Source organism: Aulonocara stuartgranti (genome assembly GCF_965226115.1).
Source record: "Aulonocara stuartgranti genome assembly, chromosome: 23".
Classification (NCBI taxonomy): Eukaryota; Metazoa; Chordata; class Actinopteri; order Cichliformes; family Cichlidae; genus Aulonocara; species Aulonocara stuartgranti.
In genome coordinates, this window is record NC_138958.1 from 3007026 (window position 1) to 3027603 (window position 20578).

General features: G+C 38.3%; 3 protein-coding genes across 8 annotated transcripts; 1 reads left to right on the forward strand and 2 right to left on the reverse strand.

The window, feature by feature from the left end:
- Positions 1 to 1421: 1421 nt before the first annotated feature.
- On the reverse strand, positions 1422 to 20471 carry LOC309701135 (fatty-acid amide hydrolase 1-like). Of its 4 annotated transcripts, XM_082525145.1 has the most exons (16): positions 20400 to 20471; positions 8069 to 8466; positions 6379 to 6492; positions 5993 to 6133; positions 5716 to 5849; positions 5358 to 5564; positions 5220 to 5260; positions 4970 to 5094; positions 4615 to 4740; positions 4427 to 4524; positions 4093 to 4192; positions 3971 to 4014; positions 3829 to 3868; positions 3645 to 3753; positions 2679 to 2824; positions 1422 to 1739 (listed from the first exon to the last, which is right to left on the reverse strand). In XM_082525145.1, the coding sequence occupies exons 2-16, from the start codon at positions 8291 to 8293 to the stop codon at positions 1617 to 1619; spliced, it is 1773 nt and encodes a 590-aa protein (XP_082381271.1). In that variant the 5' UTR covers positions 8294 to 8466; positions 20400 to 20471; the 3' UTR covers positions 1422 to 1616. The 4 variants fall into 4 exon arrangements, with proteins under 4 accessions (XP_082381271.1, XP_082381273.1, XP_082381272.1 ...); XM_082525147.1 differs by lacking the exon at positions 8069 to 8466 and having other exon boundaries at positions 20400 to 20458; XM_082525146.1 differs by lacking the exon at positions 20400 to 20471 and having other exon boundaries at positions 8443 to 8524.
- LOC309700241 (uncharacterized protein) lies at positions 8605 to 14440 on the forward strand. 2 transcript variants are annotated; one of them, XM_082523694.1, is made up of 6 exons: positions 8607 to 8728; positions 9518 to 10426; positions 10695 to 10791; positions 11165 to 11275; positions 11724 to 11890; positions 12224 to 14440. In XM_082523694.1, exons 2-6 carry the CDS (start codon positions 10188 to 10190, stop codon positions 13149 to 13151), a joined length of 1542 nt encoding a protein of 513 aa, XP_082379820.1. In that variant the 5' UTR covers positions 8607 to 8728; positions 9518 to 10187; the 3' UTR covers positions 13152 to 14440. The 2 variants fall into 2 exon arrangements, with proteins under 2 accessions (XP_082379821.1, XP_082379820.1); XM_082523695.1 differs by lacking the exon at positions 9518 to 10426 and having other exon boundaries at positions 8605 to 8728.
- On the reverse strand, positions 14682 to 17919 carry LOC309701143 (uncharacterized protein). 2 transcript variants are annotated; one of them, XR_014274887.1, is made up of 8 exons: positions 17348 to 17919; positions 17133 to 17235; positions 16781 to 16883; positions 16649 to 16701; positions 16463 to 16541; positions 16038 to 16241; positions 15376 to 15569; positions 14682 to 15267 (listed from the first exon to the last, which is right to left on the reverse strand). XR_014274887.1 is itself a non-coding variant. In XM_082525162.1 (8 exons), the coding sequence occupies exons 1-8, from the start codon at positions 17401 to 17403 to the stop codon at positions 15123 to 15125; spliced, it is 1206 nt and encodes a 401-aa protein (XP_082381288.1). In that variant the 5' UTR covers positions 17404 to 17771; the 3' UTR covers positions 14682 to 15122. The 2 variants fall into 2 exon arrangements, 1 of the variants encoding a protein (XP_082381288.1); XM_082525162.1 differs by having other exon boundaries at positions 15769 to 16241; positions 17348 to 17771.
- Positions 20472 to 20578: the final 107 nt, after the last annotated feature.

Below are 20578 nucleotides of genomic sequence, written 5' to 3' on the forward strand. Positions count from 1 at the left end.
TATCGCCCAGCTCTATTAACAATATAGCTCCAAGCTACCTCATTGAGCTACTTAGATTATACACCCCTGCTAGAGTACTAAGATCATCTTCCCAGTCACTCTTGGTACTGCCGAGATCCCGGCTGAAGACTAGAGGTGACCGAGCGTTTGCCTTGGCTGCACCCAATCTATGGAATAACCTCCCCATCGCTGTCCGCGAGTCTGATTCCATTCAATCCTTCAAATCGCGGTTAAAAGCCCACCTATTTAGCCTTGCCTTTTTCTACCAGTTAATGCTTGTTAGTTAGTTTAATGCTTATTTCTATCTCCGGTCTATTCTTAACTACTTTTAATCATTTTTAAAATTTTTGACTGTTTTATCCTTTACATATATTGTTCTTTTATGCTTTTATATGCATTTCTTTTGCTTCTATGTTTTTAATGCCATTTAACCTGCTAGCATGTTGGTACTTTGCCATAGCCTGTTACGAACTTGCACGTTCATGTGTTTGTTTTGTGCAGGTGATGTACCTTTTTATGTTAATTCAGCTGTGCCAGGGCCCTGCTCCGATTGGTGCATGGATACACCGCCCCGACGTGACTGGTTCCAGCTGGAGGACCCGCCCATTAAAAGGAGTCTGGAGTGCTACTGCAGGAGAGGTCCTCGCGTTTCTCCTCATGACCCAGCAGTGTAACTGTGGCAGCCGCTGGCTACAGTGCGGCTTAAAAGTTGTGGAAGTGGAGTGGGTAGGGGTGAGCTGCCGTTTCTTTTGATCACCCGTTTTTTCCTGTTTTGAATTAGTTAAGGAGGTCAGACTCTGTCTTTACTTTTGACTTTGTTTTGGTAAGGTCAGGGGAGCGGGATTTGTGTAGATTTGTTTTTGTTTATTATTTTGGCCTTGGCTCACCCTGAAGTGTTGACACTCCCGTTTTGTTGTTCCTTTTTTTCACTTTGTAAATAAATCACATTATAACGAACGGATTTGTTTCCTGTGGCTGCTTGGGTCTTGGGGTGGGAAGCGAGTGCCTCACTCATGTTATTGCCTGGCCCTAGACGGGTCGTAACAAGCCTTCATCCTTCCCTGTTACTTCATCTTACCCTCTTGTATGTTAAGCACTTTGGTACACCACTGGTTTTAAATGTGCTGTATAAATAAAGGTTATTGTTGTTGTTGTTGTAAACAAAAGCAAATGTAGTATGTACTAATTTGTATATGTATACAATGTAAATCGTAGAATTATGTGCACAAACAGTAATATTACTTTACATACTTATTATTTAATGCTAATTCTTAACATTTTTACACATGTACTAGCACTGTCTCTTTGCCTACTGTTGACATGATTCCAGTTTTCGTTCTTTTAGTGCCTTTTCATACTTTATTACATGAAATGGATGGTAATACGACAAAAGACCTACAACAATAAGAACAAAAAATGTGTAATTTTAACAATTACCTTTTATTTAACCTTCAACAAACAGCCAAAAAACAAAAAGTGCCCAGATTAAGCTTGTAGTGTAGAGAATACTCCACTATTTATGACACCATTAGCTCATTATTACAGGAAATACTCAAGTTAACATGTCTCCTCTCAAGTCTGCAGCCTCTCCTGTGAGACTGACAAAGAAAGCAGCTTTACTTCTTGCTTTCTTTGACCAGTTGTTCCACTTCCTTCATGAAGCGCAGGCAGAGCTCATCCTGCCACGGCAGAGCAACACACTGAACCGCCACAGGTAGACCCTCGCCACCGGACACTGCCTGAACACAAAAAAACACTCCTGTCACTTAATGCTCAGCAGCTGAACGCACCACCTAAATGTGTAATTTACTAAACAGGGCAAAAGAGCACAATCCCCAAATAGTGCTGAAAGGTGTTTACCTAGAAAAAAAAATGGATTTGCTGAATTCATGGGGAAGTCATGTGTGTACATGTGTTCATCTGTGATCTCACGTATTGTCAAAGTGCATGCAGCTGAACTTGTGTAGATCCACCAGTAATAAGTAACGGTTGTTGGAGCACAGCTGATGTGCTGAAAACCGTGTGCTGTTTACACTCCTGGAATTATAACTGTTTAAGTGGAGTGTGATAAAACTTTATTAAGGAAAAATGTATTTTTAAAGTTTATCAACATAAATACATTGCTTTAATGTCCATCAAAGGTCTGATTCTTCTGAGGATCAGTGCTGTCCTCCTCCCTGTTTCTCCATTTTTTGGCCGTTTCCCTTTGAACCCTATTGCACAGGCTGTGAAACTGAAGAGCTGGAAGCAGTTTTGTTGCCGCTGGCATTGTGTGACTCCTTTAGGTTAGAGGCTCCAGGTCATCTCTGAAGCTATTGAGCAAATTTAGCATTAAGTGGCTTGGTAGCTCTGTACCTTGGAATTGTCAGTCTGCTTGCCTATCGATCCTGCTCAATGGTTCCACTTGCACATGTGCTGCAATCAGCTGATTTCACTTCATATGCCAGAAGAGGAAAATAGTGACGCAGTCTACAGCGTGGATATAAACATTAAACACGTGCAAATGGATCATTTACAAAAGTCTCTGAGCCCCCACTTCTTAACTGAAGTCTTCTTACTGCACTCGCTTTGGAAAAATCTATTTTTTTTCATGCCAAAAGTTTGTCCTGACACAACGTGTTAGTAAATCTGGCTCTATGTTCTCACTCAGTCTTATCTCACTGGTACATGTTGCCTACCTCTTTGAAGAGTTTGTCCCACATGTCCTGATAACAGCCCTTATAGTGCTTGAGTTCTTCCTCATCCTTTGTGGTCACTGTGGAAACAGTGACTACACCCGCAGGAAAGGTAAGGAGATTGTAGAGTATCGTGTAGCTAACAGCAGCTTAAAACGCAGAAAAGACAAAACAATTACTTACTTACTTACTCTATATCCAGACCCAGGTTACTTTTTAAATCAAGTAATGTCTGGAGAGTCGTCCTCATCTTTGATGAAATGTCTCTTTTTTTCCTCTTTTCAAAGTTCAGTTGTATTATAACGTGTAACTGTTTTGTACACTAAGGAGCTTGGAAATAAAAGTGTCTGGACTTCTTTAGGTTTCTTGAAGACGTTTCACCTCTCATTCGAGAAGCTTCTTCAGTTCCAAGAGCAGCTGGTGGAGAGTCCCAGATTTTAAGCCCCATGGAAGTGTCCCCAAGAGGGTCATGGACCACCCATTGATCCTATACCTAATCACACCATCCAAGGTGTGGAAACGGGTGTAAGTCACAAGCAGCAATGACGTTTTTCTTTCCAAGCTCCTTAGACTACAGTGACCTGGATGACTGAGTTCACAGACATGTTTTGTACACTGTCATTCTTTTTTTTTATCATGTCTATCCAGTTCCCCAGTGATGAAACCCGCTGAATCCACTACAACATGAATTACACTTTAGCTAAACTTCATTTACAAATAGAAGTACTAAACACAATAAAAATTAAACTGGAAAAATAAAGTGTTTTTTATTAGTTACTGTTATCTTTTGCCTTTTATATTTTACATATCTTTGTAATTTTCTGAAACTATTAAAGTAACAATATCTGATCTAATTTGTGACTTTTGCTTCACACTTTAAACATCTTTAAAGTCCTGTAATTACATTTTTTTGAAAACAAAGTGATAAATACAGAAACTAAGTTGTCTGTCATACTGAGTGAATCATACTTGAAAGTTTGCCACAGTATAAGAAGTTGTAGGCTGGTCCAATCACAGGACACAGCAGCACATCAATGTTGCAGCTCCTCCAATGTGCTATTGTCTCTTGAATGTAGTCCTAAAGAAAACACAGGAAATCTCAATTTCTCCTTCAGACTTTCATACGTGACCATGCATCATCAGCTGACAGTACCTCAACAGCAGCATGTTGCTTCCACAGCTCTGGAACAGATCTAAAAATGAAGCAGAATGTTTGGATATAATTCCTAGCACATGGAAATGTAACAAAGAAACGATTCAAGCACAAATGAAGAATTTCAAGGATACTTTCTCACCCAACTCCACAAAGAGCATCAAAGTTGGCAGAAACACGAGGAAACTGCCAAAAAAAATCAGCATCATTATAAATGTTTTATCAGACTGAACTGTGAAGTTAACTGTTAAACCAAGGACTCACCACGGGTTTGAGCAAGAATGAAATGGTTTTCTTCAACCACTTGGGAAAGCCATAAGGAAAAACCTGAGGCTCCAGACAAGGGTCCACAGGTCCCCCTTCCCTAAAATGAAAGAGATCATTGGCACAGGAGAAAACAGTCTGTTCAGAGACACTGAACTGAGAATTACTGTAATGGTTTCAAAAAGAACCACAACCCCATGTTGTTCATAAAGACAATGGCAGCATGGTGATGTTTAGTGGTTAGAACTAAAAAGAAACAAAATCTCTAAATGTTAGATGATTTAAGTTTAGAAAACAAATGGTACTAACTGACTTATTAAATGGAACAACTCACAGTTTTTGTAGCAGGGTGGTAGCTCCATCTGCTAAAAAACCCTTTATCAATAGTTCAGGGAAAATTTGATCCATCTTCAGTGGACAGTAAGGGACGAGCTAAAGACACAAATATCAACACTGAGGACCTATGACTCATATCACATACGTGGCTTGACAGTGATCATAGTGTGTGTGGTGATGTCTTACTGTGTGTCCTGCTTGCTCTAGCAGAGCTTTGACCTCTCTGACGCCTCGGGCCATGCTTGGAGATGGATGCGTGTAGCCATCGCTTTCCAAATAACCGATCCTTAGAGGTCTGGAGCTTCTGTATATCTAAGGGTCAATCTTTTTTACTTCCTCAGTCAATTAAACATAATCAGTTTGCAAAGGTTAAGATTACAGCCTGTAAAGTTAGTTCTGTATCTCAGGACATTAATAACAGGTGAGGTAAGAGTAATATAAAGTGAAGCGTTAGGACAACTATGTATCCGCTTAATTTGTAGTTTTTAACCAAAAGAATAATCATTAACAGATTATATGAACCTCACAGTACAGGACACACCTCCATGTTAAAAGGTAACGGTGGAACAGTGGGGTCCAAAGAAAACATGTGGTCACAAAGAAGTGCCTGCATGCACAGAGCCAGGCTGTCCACATCTCTTGCCATGGGTCCAGGAGATGACGGCACTAGTTTCATACGAAATATAAAGCAGTGACTCAAATATTTGAGACAGTTTGTGTCTGTGAAATATTGCTATACAGTGGTTATGTAACTACATTTACTTTATATGTAAAGTACATATGTTTCTTACCCGACTTTTGCCCTCGATAAATTGGACGAAGGCCCTGTAAACTAATCATTACACAAAAGTGTTAACAAAGACAAGAGTTTAACTCAGTGTAACTCAATGTGTAATAAATTTCCAGGAAACTGACTGAATGAGACCCACCTGAGCCGACCTGCAGTTGGTTTGAAACCACAGATTCCACAGAAGGATGCAGGAATACGGATACTGCCACCTATATCAGTGCCTATACCAAGCAGAGAGCCCCCTCCCCCAATGAGAGCCCCCTCCCCACCAGATGAACCTCCAGAGGTCTTCTGGGGGTTATGAGGGTTCACAGTCTGCCCGTAGATAGGATTACTGCAGTCATAGCTGTCAACAGACAGTTAATGAGTCTTTGCATATTATTTTCATTCATATTTTCATTATTTGCACATTTGGAATGGACAAAGGCAACTTAACACATGCACTCAGTTTTAAATGTGCTGTAGATTTTTATGTGAGTAACTGATAAAAGATGTACTTTAAAAGAGCTTGAGGCAAGTTGGTTCTCACAAAGGGAATAGCTCCTTGTTTCTTCAGGACTTGAACGAGCACACTGTCCTTTTCAGCGGGCTGGTCCAGGTTAATGACCACACCACAAGAACAGTCATGATTCTAGTGTTGGAAAAAACAAAGATGATAATGTTACATCAAATACCTGAGCTATGATGCTCGAGAATACTGTTCCATACTTATAAATACTGATGGGAAATACTTTAACTGTAACTGAAATTTGCATTGCATAACCTTTGTAATACCTTAAATGTAATATTTTCTTTGATGCTAACTGGAACTCCGTACAAGAGACCATCCTTGTTGGAGCCAACAGTTGTCAGCTGGTCCAAACTCTCCAGCAAAATTTCAGTGCAGCAGTTCAGCTTTTTGTTTACAGCCAGAGTCTGTTGGAAAGGAAACAAGCACAGACAGTTTCAGAGAAACGTTTTCCCCTGAAAGAAGTTTTCATGCTTCAAGGGGATGAACATTCCTGTCAAAAATAAAAAAGAGAGACAAGTCCTGAAAATTAAAATAGTTACTTGATTACTAATGATTACTTCTAAAAATTAGCTTTTGGTGTATTTGAGCTATTATGAAAGATTTGTTTTGTTATATTAAGTGAACCTTTGTGTCATGTTGGATACTGAACCTTTTCCATATAAGAGTAAAGCACATCCTCAGGGGTAAGTGAGCCTTCCTTCAGTGTCTTTGTCAGCTCAGACAGGGAGAGTGTCAGGATGAAAGCAGAGTCAGTTGTCGGATGCTAGGAGACACAGACCCACACAGAATCATTACTTCAAAAAAACATTTAAAGCAAGAATTTAAAACTCAGTATCACCTCTAATTTTGCATCCTAGTCATGGAACAACCTTCAGAACACATTAAAGCTCTCCCTGACAGAGTTCATAACACTCAAAAAGACTTATGTAACCGAAGACTGTTATTGCCATTTATAAGCTGGATCATATATTTTTGTATTATTTTGTCTCTAACTACTTATTAAGTGTTTTGATGTTATATTTGAATTGTAACTTGTAACAATGTAAGGGTTTGTCCTCTTGACCAATTTATCCTTGAAAAACTGATGTTAATCTCAAGGGGTTTTTCTGGTTCAAAAATAAATAAAATAAAATAAATTAAATTAAACAAAAAAAGCATTGAACCAGGATTTTTCCTTTGTCTGTGTTCCACCTCTGTATACTTAATTACTTATGTAATTAAGTAATACCCTCACCCTGAGGCTCTCTTACGCCCTACACGTATAATTAATTTTGCAACTGTGGAGAATTTTTCTGTCTTTCCTGAAACTTGCCTCCTCCATTCCTGACTGTTCCCTATCTCCCATGGTTGATGATTTTGCTAGCACCCTTTTTTCCACATGCTCCTCCATCCTCAATACTGTTGCCCCTGTTAAAATGAAGCGCCCTAGATAATTTCCCGATGTTGGCTAAACGATTCTACACGTGACAGTAGTATCCCCCGTGGCCAACTCCGTGATGCCTTGGGTTCCTTTGATAGTTTCCTCACCGACACTGTTAGTGACCTGGGTGTGTTTTTGGATAGCTCTTTTAAATTCGACAAACAAGTGTCTGCTCTTGTCAAATCTTGCTTCTATCAACTGCGTCTTATTAGCAAGGCCAAACATTATGTCACGCCTTTGTGACATCTAGGTTAGATTATTGCAGCTCCCTTTACTTTGGTCTTAACTCTACTCTTCTCCATAGACTGCAAATTGTTCAGAAAGCGGCTGCGCGTCTCCTTACTGGTAGTGGGGGGCGTGTCTCTATTAACGCTGTCCTTGCCGACCTGCACTGGCTTCCTGTTAAGTATCACATTCAATTCAAAATCCTGCTGCTCACCTTCCGAATTATTAACAATATAGCTCCAAGCTACCTCATTGAGCTACTTAGATTATACACCCCTGCTAGAGTACTAAGATCATCTTCCCAGTCACTCTTGGTACTGCCGGTACTTTAATTTATATATTTTATCTTATTCTTTCCCAGTTAAATTTACCCTTCAGTCTAATTTGTGTTGTACAGTTATTTCATTTTTAACTTTAATTTTTATGTTTTATTTTATTCCTTCCTAGTTAAATTTACCCTTTTTAATTTTCATATTTATTTCCTATCTTATTCAGAGCCTTTTCTTCTTTTCTTTAGGTCACGAGCAGTTGTCTAAGCATTTCACTGCATATCGTACTGTGTATGACTGTGTACGTGACAAATAAAATTTGAATTTGAATTTACCAAATTGTTTGTCCATAGTTCATCAGGTTTGAACTAATATCTCCAAAGATTAACTTAAACAATTCAAAGTCCAGGGCTCTGAACTCTCACCGACTCTTTGTAGCGGAGCACCGCCTGCTCTGCCCGCTGCAAGCTCTCGTCTCTCCTGTTTCTGGCTCTCTTGATCTTTTCCTCCGTCTCTCGGTGGCTGCTGATCTTTTTCACCAGCATAACCACGGATCCGACAACGCAGGTAGCACCAGTGAGCAGAGCCACTGCCCACTTGTCCATTTTCACTTCCTTAATAAACTGTTCAATATTCTGCAAGGCTTGCATTTTTGTCCTGTTGCTGCAAACTCGACTAAATGACAAGTGGACTTTACACACGGTTGTTTAAATGGGACAGGCTGACCTTTGAGCAAAATACATAGGCGCGTTAAGCAAGTAATAGCTCCTACTTTAATAAAACAATGACGCTCACTCACTGCGCGTGCGTACTTCCAAATACTCTGTGAATGACGGACGATCTGATTTCCTCGTGTCAGCATTGTTCCCACATCATCATAATTAATGTTGTTCCAGGTTCAACATTGCAAGTGACCAATCACCTTCTTGTGACGTCATTCCTTTGCGACTTCGAAATACCCGCCTTCGAGTATTTTGAAATACAAGTGAAGAAGCGAAAAACCGCCGCCTGTCCGCCGAATTTGAAGTCAATTCGCCTGTCCGCCGAATTTGAAGTCAATTTAGGATACTTTCCTTTAATAAACGGTAAGCATTATACATATGTTCCTCACTTGGCTTGCTGTTTGTTTGCTAGCGATAGGCTACTTGACGACAGCATTAGCTAACCAGTGTTCCCCAACTTTTTGGGTGTTTCGTGGCCCGGGGGTTGGGTCAGGCAAAATTGCAGTAGCTTCCCTGATCATTTTACAAACATAAGTGAAGAGAATCTGGACTAAAAGGCCTAGACTTATGGTTGTGTGCTGAATCTATGAATCAAACTATCACCTGGAAACATAATTAACTGGTCCATAGCTGTGAAACTGGACATGAGTTCTTGATTCTATGGAGATTAACAGTAATCCAGAAATTTACAAATTTGTCCTGGTACATCGCGTAAATGTTGTCCCTGGGACATCATGTAGAAGTTGCCCTGGGACATCGTGTAGATGTTGTCCCTGGGACATTGTGTAAATGTTGTCCCTGGGACATCGTGTAGATGTTGTCCCTGGGACATTGTGTAAATGTTGTCCCTGGGACATTGTGTAAATGTTGTCCCTGGGACATCGCGTAAATGTTGTCCCTGGGACATCGCGTAAATGTTGTCCCTGGGACATCGCGTAAATGTTGTCCCTGGGACATCATGTTAAAGTTGCCAGAGACATACCATATAAAAGTTTAGCTTCTTTTAGCCCCTGTTTGTTTTATATTATTTTATATATATATTTTTTTTTAATATTATATTTAATATTTACATTGTATTGCAAAAAACCCCACAACAAGTTAAAATGAATTAATGAATATTGACTAATTAAACCTTCGTTATTTTTCCACCAGAAATGGACGACATAATTAGAAGAAGTGTTCTGAATGACGAAAAAAAAAGAACTGGAAAAGACACACAACTTTGTGTGCATGTGTCACAATGCCAGGAGGACCCGTTCAGTGTTGTGTTAGAAAAATTGAACTCATTAACCCTTCATGGACATTATAAATGTTTAAATGTTGCCTCAGGTAAAGACAGGAAAAGAGACTATTACAAATTCAACTGCATCAGAGCTGGGAAAAAAGTCGAAACAGCTACAGAGCAGTGGGCTGTAAGGCCTATGTTTCATTTAAAGTACTCAAATGTTGGAAAGACCACACAGTCATCGTGCAGCGTACATATGATAAGCATGATGGGCATGATCCTTCGGACCCAAAAGACGCACATTTCAACAATATTTCCAGTGATTTAAGGAGGAAGATTGAGGAACTGCTTTCCCTTGGAACTAAGCCAGCCATCGTACTAACCGAATGTCATAAATGGGCCAAAGAACATGGACACAGAGATCTTCACAACAGAGAGCATTTTGTCACACCACGTGACATTGACAGTGTTAGAACCTGCATGATGAGGAAGAAGCACTTTAACTGTGGAGACAGTTAAAGTGTACATACCTTACTTAATGGAAAACATCAAGAACATGTTCTCTTCTATCAACCATACACATCTGACCAAGAACTAATGATTGTTTTGCAGACACCTGTAATGAAATCAAACATGGAGAACTATGCAAAACAGTTAGTATTTGTTGACACCACGCACTGCGTTAACCAGTATTCATTTCCCTTATTCACACTTGTTGTAAGAGATGATCATGGGCATGGAGTCCCTGTGGCCTATGCTATTGTCAGCAACGAAAGTCAGAAAACCCTGGAAACTGTTCTTGGAATAGTTTGTGAGCATTTCCCAACTTCCCCGAGGTAAATAATACATTGACAGCTATTAATTTTGAAATAATTCCTTTTCAAAAAAGTTATAACATGCCAGAATCTAATGCTATAGCTGCAGCATGGGCTGCAAAAAACTTTCCTTTCCAGTTGTTAAAGTTATTCCTATAGGCTGTATGCAGTATTTTATATATCTACTTGTGAGTTGAAATGTTTAATTTGGCATTGAAGTGGTGCTTTGAGATAGCAAAAACATTTTCATACTGTTTAATCTCATTTAGTGTTTTCTTTTTTTCTGTAGAGCATTTATGGTTGACAAAGACTTTGCGGAAATAAATGCTTTGCAGAAGGTTTTTCCAGAGTCAGCTATCCTTCTATGCTGGTACCATGTCTTGCAGGTAAACCACATTGTTTTCTTTTCACGTTGTCTAAGATGCACCTGAAACACATTTTTACAACAGGGTCCTGTTGTCATGATTTGCCTTATTGTGATATTCACCTACTCAGGTTAATGAATATAAAGGGATAAAATGTTGAGTGACTATGTCCATCCATTTAAGACCACAGTGCACTCATCTTCTGGTGGCTGCTTCCCAAAGCTCTTTTTGACATTTAAAAATATGTTTGCCTGGTTGATTTCTGTAATGCACAGGTCCTCTTGTCCAGTGAGTGACAAAGTTATTTTTGGACGTCAGCTTTCTTTTATGCTTTTTGTACAGCTGCTCCTCTGTCTCTCTCTCCAGATTAACTTTTTTTCTCTTACATTCACAGGCTGTTAATCGATGGCTTTCAAAATCAGAGTCCGGGGTCCATGGGCTTTCTAACACCCAAAAGAGAAATGAAATCATTTCTTTCTTTTGTAAGCTGAAAGCTTGCACATCTGTAAGTGTAATTTGTCTATTTCACATTTTGATTTCTTGATTACACTAAGAGCATAATAACTTTCAGTTGCTAAAAAAAGTTACAGAGAGATACAAAATAGATTTTTGAAACAATTTCTAAAACTGGCTTCTTATCTTGCTTATCAAAACAAGTACTTAAGCTGTGCAGAACATCATTGTGTCACCCACTGTGCAGTAGAACTTGTGAGTGGGATTCTTTCACAGACAGATGCTGAAACCAAATATGCTTATAGGTTTAGTGTTCCTTCTTAGCCATTGTAAGGGAAGAAATAATTGCTTCTTAATACAAAAACACGACATATTATTAATAACTTAAAATTCTTAATGTTATTCAATAAAAGGAAAAGGGCTTCAATACATAATATTAAAGATTTCAATAGGTCTGTTAAATGGATTGAAATATATTCTGTTGCATCCAATTCTCTTAGGAGGACGACTTTAAAGCCACATCAGCAGAGTTCTGCCAGACATTTAAGCAATACCCTTTGGTGTGCCAGTATTTTCAGAAGCACTGGGAAGGCATTGGCCACATGTGGTGTGACTACGGCCGTCGCTTCAGTCACGCTCGTTGTGAAACAAACAATGTGATTGAAAGGTATGATTTATTATTTTGACCTCATTCAATTGTATTGCTGAAAAAAAGATATTATGCTTTAATCCAAGAGGCTAAACTGAGTAGGTTCGTCATGTCATTGCCAGAACAGGTTTTAGGCAAATCCTTTAAATTCTAGCAGCGTTTTTTATGTTATCACAACAAAAAACAGAGTAGGTGGATTTGCCTAAATCAGCTAAACCGGCACAGAGCATTCCTTTATAAAAGACGTGTGCAATAGGTATTCCAATTTTTAAAAAAAATAATACAGTCTTGATTAAAACTTTAAATTCCTTCAATTACAGTTACTAATCATTTCAAATAACTTTTGTTCAGATTTTTCCACCGCCTGAAATACCAGTTTTTATCTGGCTACACGAATAGGCGTCTGGATGATCTGATTGAAGTGCTCCTAGGGAAGGCCGACGACTACTTCTCAGTCATAAAAACCCTGCAAGATGTGGGCCGCATGAAAAACAGGTTTGCTGACACCTTGTCTCAAGTTTCAGACTCTGCTTCAAGACTGATGGAAAGTGGTTGGGCTCTTAAAATTACAGTCAAGAACAGCCATGGAGTTAATGCATATCAAGTCCCATCTGAGTCAAGAGAAGACATGGTGTATGATGTCTGCCCTGTTGAGTCCTACTGCAACTGTACATATGGCTTACGAGGACTTCTTTGCAAGCATCTAGTGTTACTTGCAAAATTAGCAGAGGCTGACAATGACATCTATCCAAACATGGAAACAGACATTTCTACCTTGGCAAGAATTGCAGTGAAAGAAAGGCATTACTTTGTACACTGTGAGGACTTGAAAGTGATAAAAATGCCAAGTTTGTTTGGAAATCTGTGTTTTTTTGCATCGGCTGAAACACTTCAGTGCACTTGTTGTACGTTCTCTCACTATAACACATGTGCTTGCCTGAAGGTGGCTTGTAGCCATTTTAAACAAATGAAAAACTCTCTGAAAAGTCCTCTATCAACTTTGAATGACACTCCTGTAGTTGAAAGCACAGACAAAAAATGCACAGAAGATGCAGTTGGAAAACTAAATGCTGTTTTAGACACAGTTAAACAGTGGGCATTCATTCCAGAGGGTATTACTCCAATGATAGATGAACTGCATACAAATGTCTTAAAAACAAAACAAGTAGGCAAAAGTATATGCCAGTACGAAATAAAGATGACAGATAATGCACGCAAAATTAGGCCATTGTATTCTAGCAAGAAACGTTCGGCCAGCATCGACATTCCAACAGTCTGAAAATGAATGTGAACAGTCGATAACCACTGAAAGAGAGACATCCTCTGGAGAAAATGAAAACCTTTTGGAATACAAAACAAAAAAGAGAAGAGTTAAAGCTAAGTATATGCACAAGTAGACTTTTGTGTGACATTTCAAAGGGACTGCATCCATTACTTCTGTTTATTGAAACCTAAAGCTGAATAGCTGTCTTAACTTTCTGCCAAGGAACAGTTGAAAAGAAATTGTTTGGTCTCTCAAGCAGTTGTTATTTATGTGTGTTATTCATTACTTTGGCTTGGTTGCTGTTTTTGATACAAATTCATCTGTGCCCATTGTAATATTTTCATATGTTACTATTTTTATATTGCTATGCATTATAAATAAAGGATTACTTATTACTATTAAAGGTCTGCATTTGTAATTGTTGGTATTATTTATAAAATATGCGCTCTTAAGTTTTTTGCTCCATAAAACGATACCTGTCACTTTTTGGACATAGAGTATCAGCTGTTGAGAATCCTGGCTCATACAAAATAGAAGTAAAAGGTTTCAACATCCAGCCTTTTTATGATTAAATACAAAGTGTAATAACAGAGTTATTGGGGTGTGATTTTGTTAATAGTTAGTCTTAAGTATAAGTTTAATAGTAATGAGTAAGAAAATATAGCCAGAATAATGGAATGAGACTAACACCTGACCTCACACTGAGATTTGGTATGAAGTGGCATGTTTGTGCTAATGCTGACATTGGGGCTCAGAGTTCCTCTGTGTGTATATATTTGTGAACGTTAACTTGGCTAATGTCCAAGGGTTTGACTGCTTTCCTGTTGGATTGTATCACAAAGAAAAGGGATAAGAGCACCAGTGGCCGTGCACACCCTCATCTCTCTCCTTCACCCGATCATTAGTGTTGGAAACCGGCATTAGCTCAGAGTAGATTAGACTTCAGTATAGTGCAAGTGATTTGATTTTATGATTATTTGATTCAGTTTTTTCTGTGTTCAAGCTCAATTACTTTAATAAAATATGTTGAATTCAAACAAATAAATAAACAAATAAACTGTGGACATTACCCTTTTAAACCTTTCTGAAACAAGACAGGTAAAAACCAGTGTATAAAAGTTTACATAGGTATAAATAGCTCTAACACTTTACTCCAGCCTGGCGTCCACACATGTGGACATCACATTTTGGGTTATTTAGACCAAAATACTAAATCTTGATCAACAAGTGCCTGATATACAGTTATGAGGACATTATACTGCAACTGTTCTATCGAAATTTCAAATTAATGTCCTCATATGTGGCTCTCATTTTTCTCAAAAACAAAAATTAGGTAAAAAAAAACAAAACCTGGTAATTCTTTCTTTTTACATTCATCGGGTTCCAATCGGCCCAAATATCAAAGAGAAATTAAAAATGCATGCCATGGAAGATTTCGGGTCTTAGGGGGTTAAAATGACCAGACCCCTCCGGCCTGTTTTCCAGGCCACTAAATTAAACCCAGTCAATTACCAATTGAACAGAATAAAAACCTACAAGGTCCACTAATAGTCCAAAAGTCCAAATCTTTAATAGAAAAGACAGGCAGAACTCAAACAAACAATAATCCAAACGAGGAGCATATATACACACTGGAAAGTAAATAATTATAAGTTATTAAATCAGACTAATTAAATACAGTAAAACTAATAAGGGAAGACGAACACACGGGAAATAAAAATAACAGTGTAAACATACCAAAACTCAAAATAAAACAGGAAAGCTACTACAAACCGAGTGTGACACAATTACATTCATATTGAAACATATGTGATAATTTTCTTTCTTTGTAGCATTTTTAAGATATGTGTTAGAACAGTCATTATGCTGTTTGGATTAGGAACCAATCATTTTTGCCAAATAGTTAACACAAACTTAGAACAACAGTGAACAATTTTCAAGATTCTGATTTACAGAACAAACAAAAGTCACAAAAGGTTTCATTATTTAAGAGACAAGATCAAGTTTTTCACACAGGAATGAAATGACAGAATCCAGTGCAGCGGGGCCAAAGGTGTGTGTCAGCAAACTGAAGGTTGAGGAATCAGTCAGCTCATGTTTAAGATTGTGTTGGATTTTGAGAAGAGTCTGTCTGTTATTAGAAAGTAAGATTAACAATGTTACACCAATAACCCAAATACGGGGAAATGACAAATAATACCAAAAAAGATACAACTTTCATATTGTTTTACTAACTTACTTTGTCATATCAGCACTTGAATGGTCGATGCCTTTACAGACCATGTCTGTTGTGACATCGCAGGCCAATCTTCCGGCAAACCCGAGGGCTAGCTCCCCAGCCTCCTCTTCACTCAGAACACTAAACACTGTTACTTTAGTTTTGGCCTTCTTAGGCCTGTCAAGAATCATTGCGGGCAGTTTGGCTTTACGGCCCTAAAAAAGAAAAAGTGCAAACACCAAAAGAGCAGAGAGAGACACACACACGCGCACAAAGTTAAATGCTTTTGTTTACATGGTGTAATTGTGTATATGTTGCAGCAAATGCACAATTTCCAGCCACATTGTCACTTCATTGATACGAGTAACCCGGATTTATTTCAGGTGACATCAAAATCACGAAATGTATACCTACCCCAATCAAACCTCTGAAAACATGAACTGACATGTTCTCTGCATTGATTCTGTGCTTGATCTCGTCTTCTGTTATTGTGTAGGTTTTCTTTTTTGAGCTTGGTACAGATAAGCGACCATGCACTCTGTAAACTGTACTAGTTCCTTCTGAATCAGTTTGGAATTCTGTATCTGCATCGATCCTGTCAACATCATCAGCAGCAGCATTATCTGTACTCAGACTTGTGCCGTACACTTCTGTTTCTTTTTCTTTGTCTTCAGTCTGTGTACCTTCATCTCTGACTGTCAGTCTTCCTATCTCACTGTTACTTGTCGATTTGCTGCAGATGTTCTCTCCCTTAGGAACTTTTCCTTTGTCATTCGCTGCCTGATGCTTTCCCTGATGACATTCTTCACTGGCTACTTCTATTGCTCCTCCTGTATAGCCACCCACTATGCTGCACAACTCCTTTCCCTCTGCTGTGCTGCACTGTGCTGTTACATAAAGAAGAATGATATAAACAGCACTATATCAATTTAATTGTGAAGAGAAATCCCCACAATACGACACAGTTATGTCTAAAATAGTTTTGTGTAAAAAATGGATCTTGAAACGTCCACTTTAATTACACAGTCCTGGTGTGCAAAGGCAAAATTACGAAAAAAAAATTCACTTTAAACATTTTTGGACATTGTTTAGTTATATTGTGACTTACTCTCACAGAAGATACAGATGCCACAAACAGACTTTGAACAACGCATGTGCTTGTATGCACCACATTTCTGGCACTGCACCTGTGAATTAAAAAAAAAAAAAGAAGAAGAAATAAACAAACAAAAAACAAATGAACAAAGTCCATTAAATAAACAATCTATATGGCTAAGGACATGTCATAGTGTACCCGGTCTTTGGCTGCAATCACACACCAGCACTGACTGCACTTCCTAGTTCGATCTGCAAAATATAATTTGTTTAAGTACAAGTTACATTTTCCAATGTTAGAGAAAAAGAAGGCAGCTAATTTTATCTTTACCTATTGAGGAAAATAAGTAGTGGCAAAGTCGGGACCTGAGCTTTGTGATTTCAGTGTTGTACTCCTCCACTTGTGTTTTACCGTCAATGAGAGATTGGGCAAACTAATAATTGACGAAGAAGAAAAAAAAAAAAGAACAAAAAGAATTAGATTAACAAAGAAATGTTTGTTTGTTTTTAACCCCCCCGAGAAAAAAAAAAAAACAGAGCAACCAAAGCAAAGCATTACTGCTGAAATGGTTCAATCTACAAAAAAAATTGAGATTTTACCATCCTGCCTCTAAGGCTTTAAAAACTGAATAGGCAAAAATGTAAACATTACGTATATAGGTTAAAGCTATAGTTTTCAGTACCATTATGACATGCACTCCACATGAGTTCCCATCCTGTTGATGTGGGTGGCTCACATGTGACAAGGTCCACTCTCCAGCGCAGCCTCTTGCTGAAGCAAATGAGCTGAGAGATCGCAGTTATTACAAATAAAAAGCATATAGAGAAATCAATAACCACGTTCGGTAATGATTTCAATTAAATTAAATATGTTATGTTAAATATGTTAATTAATTACCTCCAGTTTTTCAACACCGCACTTTTTCTGACCTCCGACTCGCCAAATGAATTCATATAGACCAGGGGTGCTCAATACGTCGATCGCGATCGACCAGTCGATCGCAAAGGTAGTATTGGTAGATCGCATGGCATTAAAAAAATAGATGCCAGCCTATCATCCATCCCGTCACTTGATTGATACAGGGAAGCCAGTCAGATGACAGCAGATTTTTTCTGACGCTTAGGTCGCTGCGCATGCGCAAACAGCGGCGCGAAGTGTAGTAAAACTGACAAGCTAGTCAGCGAGTTAACTCCAATTTTTAGCTCTCGGTTTTTTCTCTTAAACCTGGCCGTCAGCAGCTACTGTCCGGACTATGCATCCCTGGCTGATTCAATTCAGTGCAAGTCATCAGAGTAAACTCAGGTAATGACAAAAAATTTACATAGTTAATTGCGTTGTGAAATATTGGATATTGCGGTTATGCATGTATATACATTGTAGATATAAAGAATCCTCAATATATTTATAAATAAGTATATGTTTTGGATTTTTGTAGTGGGTAGATCATTTTGACTTGGTCATTTTATAAGTAGCTCACATGCGGAAAAAGTGTGAGCACCCCTGATATAGACTATGGTCCTCTTGGGTATGTCACAAAACTGTTTTGTAAAAAGATGGATATGGTAGGCTTGGGCCTTGAGCTTTCCTAATGAGGGACACTGAAAAGTATCATGCACTAGAGAGTGCAAAATCTGTGCAACTTACAAACAAGGTCCAGTGGCTGCCGTTTTCCAGACAGGCTCCAATCAATTTCTCATACATCTGAAAGATGTTTTTCTGGAAATAAAAATAATGTGACAAGTATGTTTTTCTGTCAAGAATGACACTGCAAAACTGCAAAAGCTTGTCAGGTGAGACTTGTAATTAATTCTGCAGATACACAAACATATAGAAAGTGTCATTTTTTGTTTACATTAATTAATTTCTATAGTGTGTACAAAACAAATCAAGACCACAGACTCAACACGCACCACTAAATTTTTGGTGTTCTTTATCAGTTGGCCAAGACAGAAATGTTTTAATCTGTGTGCATTGCTTTTGAACAAGTCTTTACACAGAAAAGGTTTCAGAAAGGTATTTTTCAGGTTCTTCTGACAAGGCTTCAATTTTGGAAAATGCTGTTTGTTTATAGTGGCAACTTATAAACCCTTTGTAATAAGAACATAGTTACCACAGTCCAAGTCATACCTTCAAAAAGTATGCACTTTGTGCTCTTGTGGACCCATCCAAAATTTTTCCAGTGATTTGGCTTGGTATTGGATAAATGTGAGGGAAATTCTATAAAAATAACATAAATACACCTATGTTTTCAAATACATTACAAAAAACGTAAACATGCTATGTCATTATGATCAAACAAGCTTTTCAACATACCTCACACTGCAAATAGATTAGGCCATCTATTACCTTATAAAACAAATAAATAAATACATATAAATAAAAACAGAACTAAGGAACACGATTCATTAAGTAAATTGTACAATAAAGTGTATTTAAAGCAGAATTTAACATTAGTTTTATGACAACATAAAAGGATTTTTATGTCAAGAGGTACCTCATCTGAAATGTTAGTCTGGTCAAACAGGGATTTCAAACTTGAAATACCAATAGAGTTTGGTCCAGCTACTCCCACAAGGTAATCTGTGAGAAAGCATATGCTGTAGTCAACAGATATCATTTTCTTTTTGCATGCTGCAACCATCATCCATTTCAGTCTTCTAGGAGCTTTGTCTGGTTGTAGTTCTTTTTTCTCCTCCTCTCCCCTCATCTATTAATTAAATTGTTTTCTGACCTTCCTAACTGTTTCCGACCTGTCTTCCCAATGTGATGTTTAAGCAATATATGTATGGTCAGAAGGGGGTGAAATTTTCATTGCAGTTGTACGTGTAACATTGCATGTGATAATAAAAGGCTTGATTGGTTGATTATTCAACATGAGTTGACATTTACCTGACATTGTGAAGGAGTCACAGTTTCTGTAAGGGTGTAAGAACATAACATGTGGATTTGTTACACTTCTTTTTCACAAGTTAATAACAATCAATAATTTTCATTCCATTATTTACAAGCTATCACACGATGTCCCTGGGACAACATTTACACGATGTCCCTGGGACAACATTTACACGATGTCCCAGGGACAACATTTACACGATGTCCCAGGGACAACAATTACACGATGTCCCAGGGACAACATTTACACGATGTCCCAGGGCAACTTCTACATGATGTCCCAGGGACAACATTTACGCGATGTACCAGGACAAATTTGTAAATTTCTGGATTACTGTTAATCTCCATAGAATCAAGAACTCATGTCCAGTTTCACAGCTATGGACCAGTTAATTATGTTTCCAGGTGATAGTTTGATTCATAGATTCAGCACACAACCATAAGTCTAGGCCTTTTAGTCCAGATTCTCTTCACTTATGTTTGTAAAATGATCAGGGAAGCTACTGCAATTTTGCCTGACCCAACCCCCGGGCCACGAAACACCCAAAAAGTTGGGGAACACTGGTTAGCTAATGCTGTCGTCAAGTAGCCTATCGCTAGCAAACAAACAGCAAGCCAAGTGAGGAACATATGTATAATGCTTACCGTTTATTAAAGGAAAGTATCCTAAATTGACTTCAAATTCGGCGGACAGGCGGCGGTTTTTCGCTTCTTCACTTGTATTTCGAAATACTCGAAGGCGGGTATTTCGAAGTCGCAAAGGAATGACGTCACAAGAAGGTGATTGGTCACTTGCAATGTTGAACCTGGAACAACATTAATTATGATGATGTGGGAACAATGCTGACACGAGGAAATCAGATCGTCCGTGAATGACAGAGTAAACAAAAACAACAAATATGTGTTGAAGTGCGTGTGCATCCAAATTAATTACAGGAAGTCCATTTAAGACTTCTCCTTAGAACGATCACCTAAACATTTTCACGTAAGTTCTGTATTTTATAGTGATTATTATCATTTTTATATTAGGATAAAGGAGAGCCGACCGCTTACTCGCCTCTTTTCCCCTTTCTGCACCGCATCAGCTGTTAGCTTTCCGTGACCCGGAAATTATTCTCCCTCCGGAACAACGGATATTAGTGTTTCGAGTTTAGTTACTTTTGACATTATTATATATATAACTATATTAACAACAGTTTCAACCTTTATTATTGTCACGATGATCATGTCATAATT

What these genes read in the sequence shown, in the direction of transcription:
- LOC309701135 (XM_082525145.1), bottom strand. Translation starts at nt 8,293, where the DNA reads ATGCAAGCCTTGCAGAATATTGAACAGTTTATTAAGGAAGTGAAAATG. An exon ending in TGCTCCGCTACAAAGAGTCG is followed by an intron (nt 6,493 to 8,068) that starts GTGAGAGTTCAG and finishes TGTGTCTCCTAG; the next exon opens with CATCCGACAACTGACTCTGC. An exon ending in CCAACTGCAGGTCGGCTCAG is followed by an intron (nt 5,261 to 5,357) that starts GTGGGTCTCATT and finishes TGTAATGATTAG; the next exon opens with TTTACAGGGCCTTCGTCCAA.
- LOC309701143 (XM_082525162.1), bottom strand. Translation starts at nt 17,403, where the DNA reads ATGAATTCATTTGGCGAGTCGGAGGTCAGAAAAAGTGCGGTGTTGAAA. An exon ending in TGATTGCAGCCAAAGACCGG is followed by an intron (nt 16,542 to 16,648) that starts GTACACTATGAC and finishes TTTAATTCACAG; the next exon opens with GTGCAGTGCCAGAAATGTGG. An exon ending in TTTTCAGAGGTTTGATTGGG is followed by an intron (nt 15,570 to 15,768) that starts GTAGGTATACAT and finishes TTTCTTTTTTAG; the next exon opens with GGCCGTAAAGCCAAACTGCC.
- LOC309700241 (XM_082523694.1), top strand. Translation starts at nt 10,188, where the DNA reads ATGATTGTTTTGCAGACACCTGTAATGAAATCAAACATGGAGAACTAT. An exon ending in CATTTCCCAACTTCCCCGAG is followed by an intron (nt 10,427 to 10,694) that starts GTAAATAATACA and finishes TTTTTTCTGTAG; the next exon opens with AGCATTTATGGTTGACAAAG. An exon ending in ACAAACAATGTGATTGAAAG is followed by an intron (nt 11,891 to 12,223) that starts GTATGATTTATT and finishes ACTTTTGTTCAG; the next exon opens with ATTTTTCCACCGCCTGAAAT.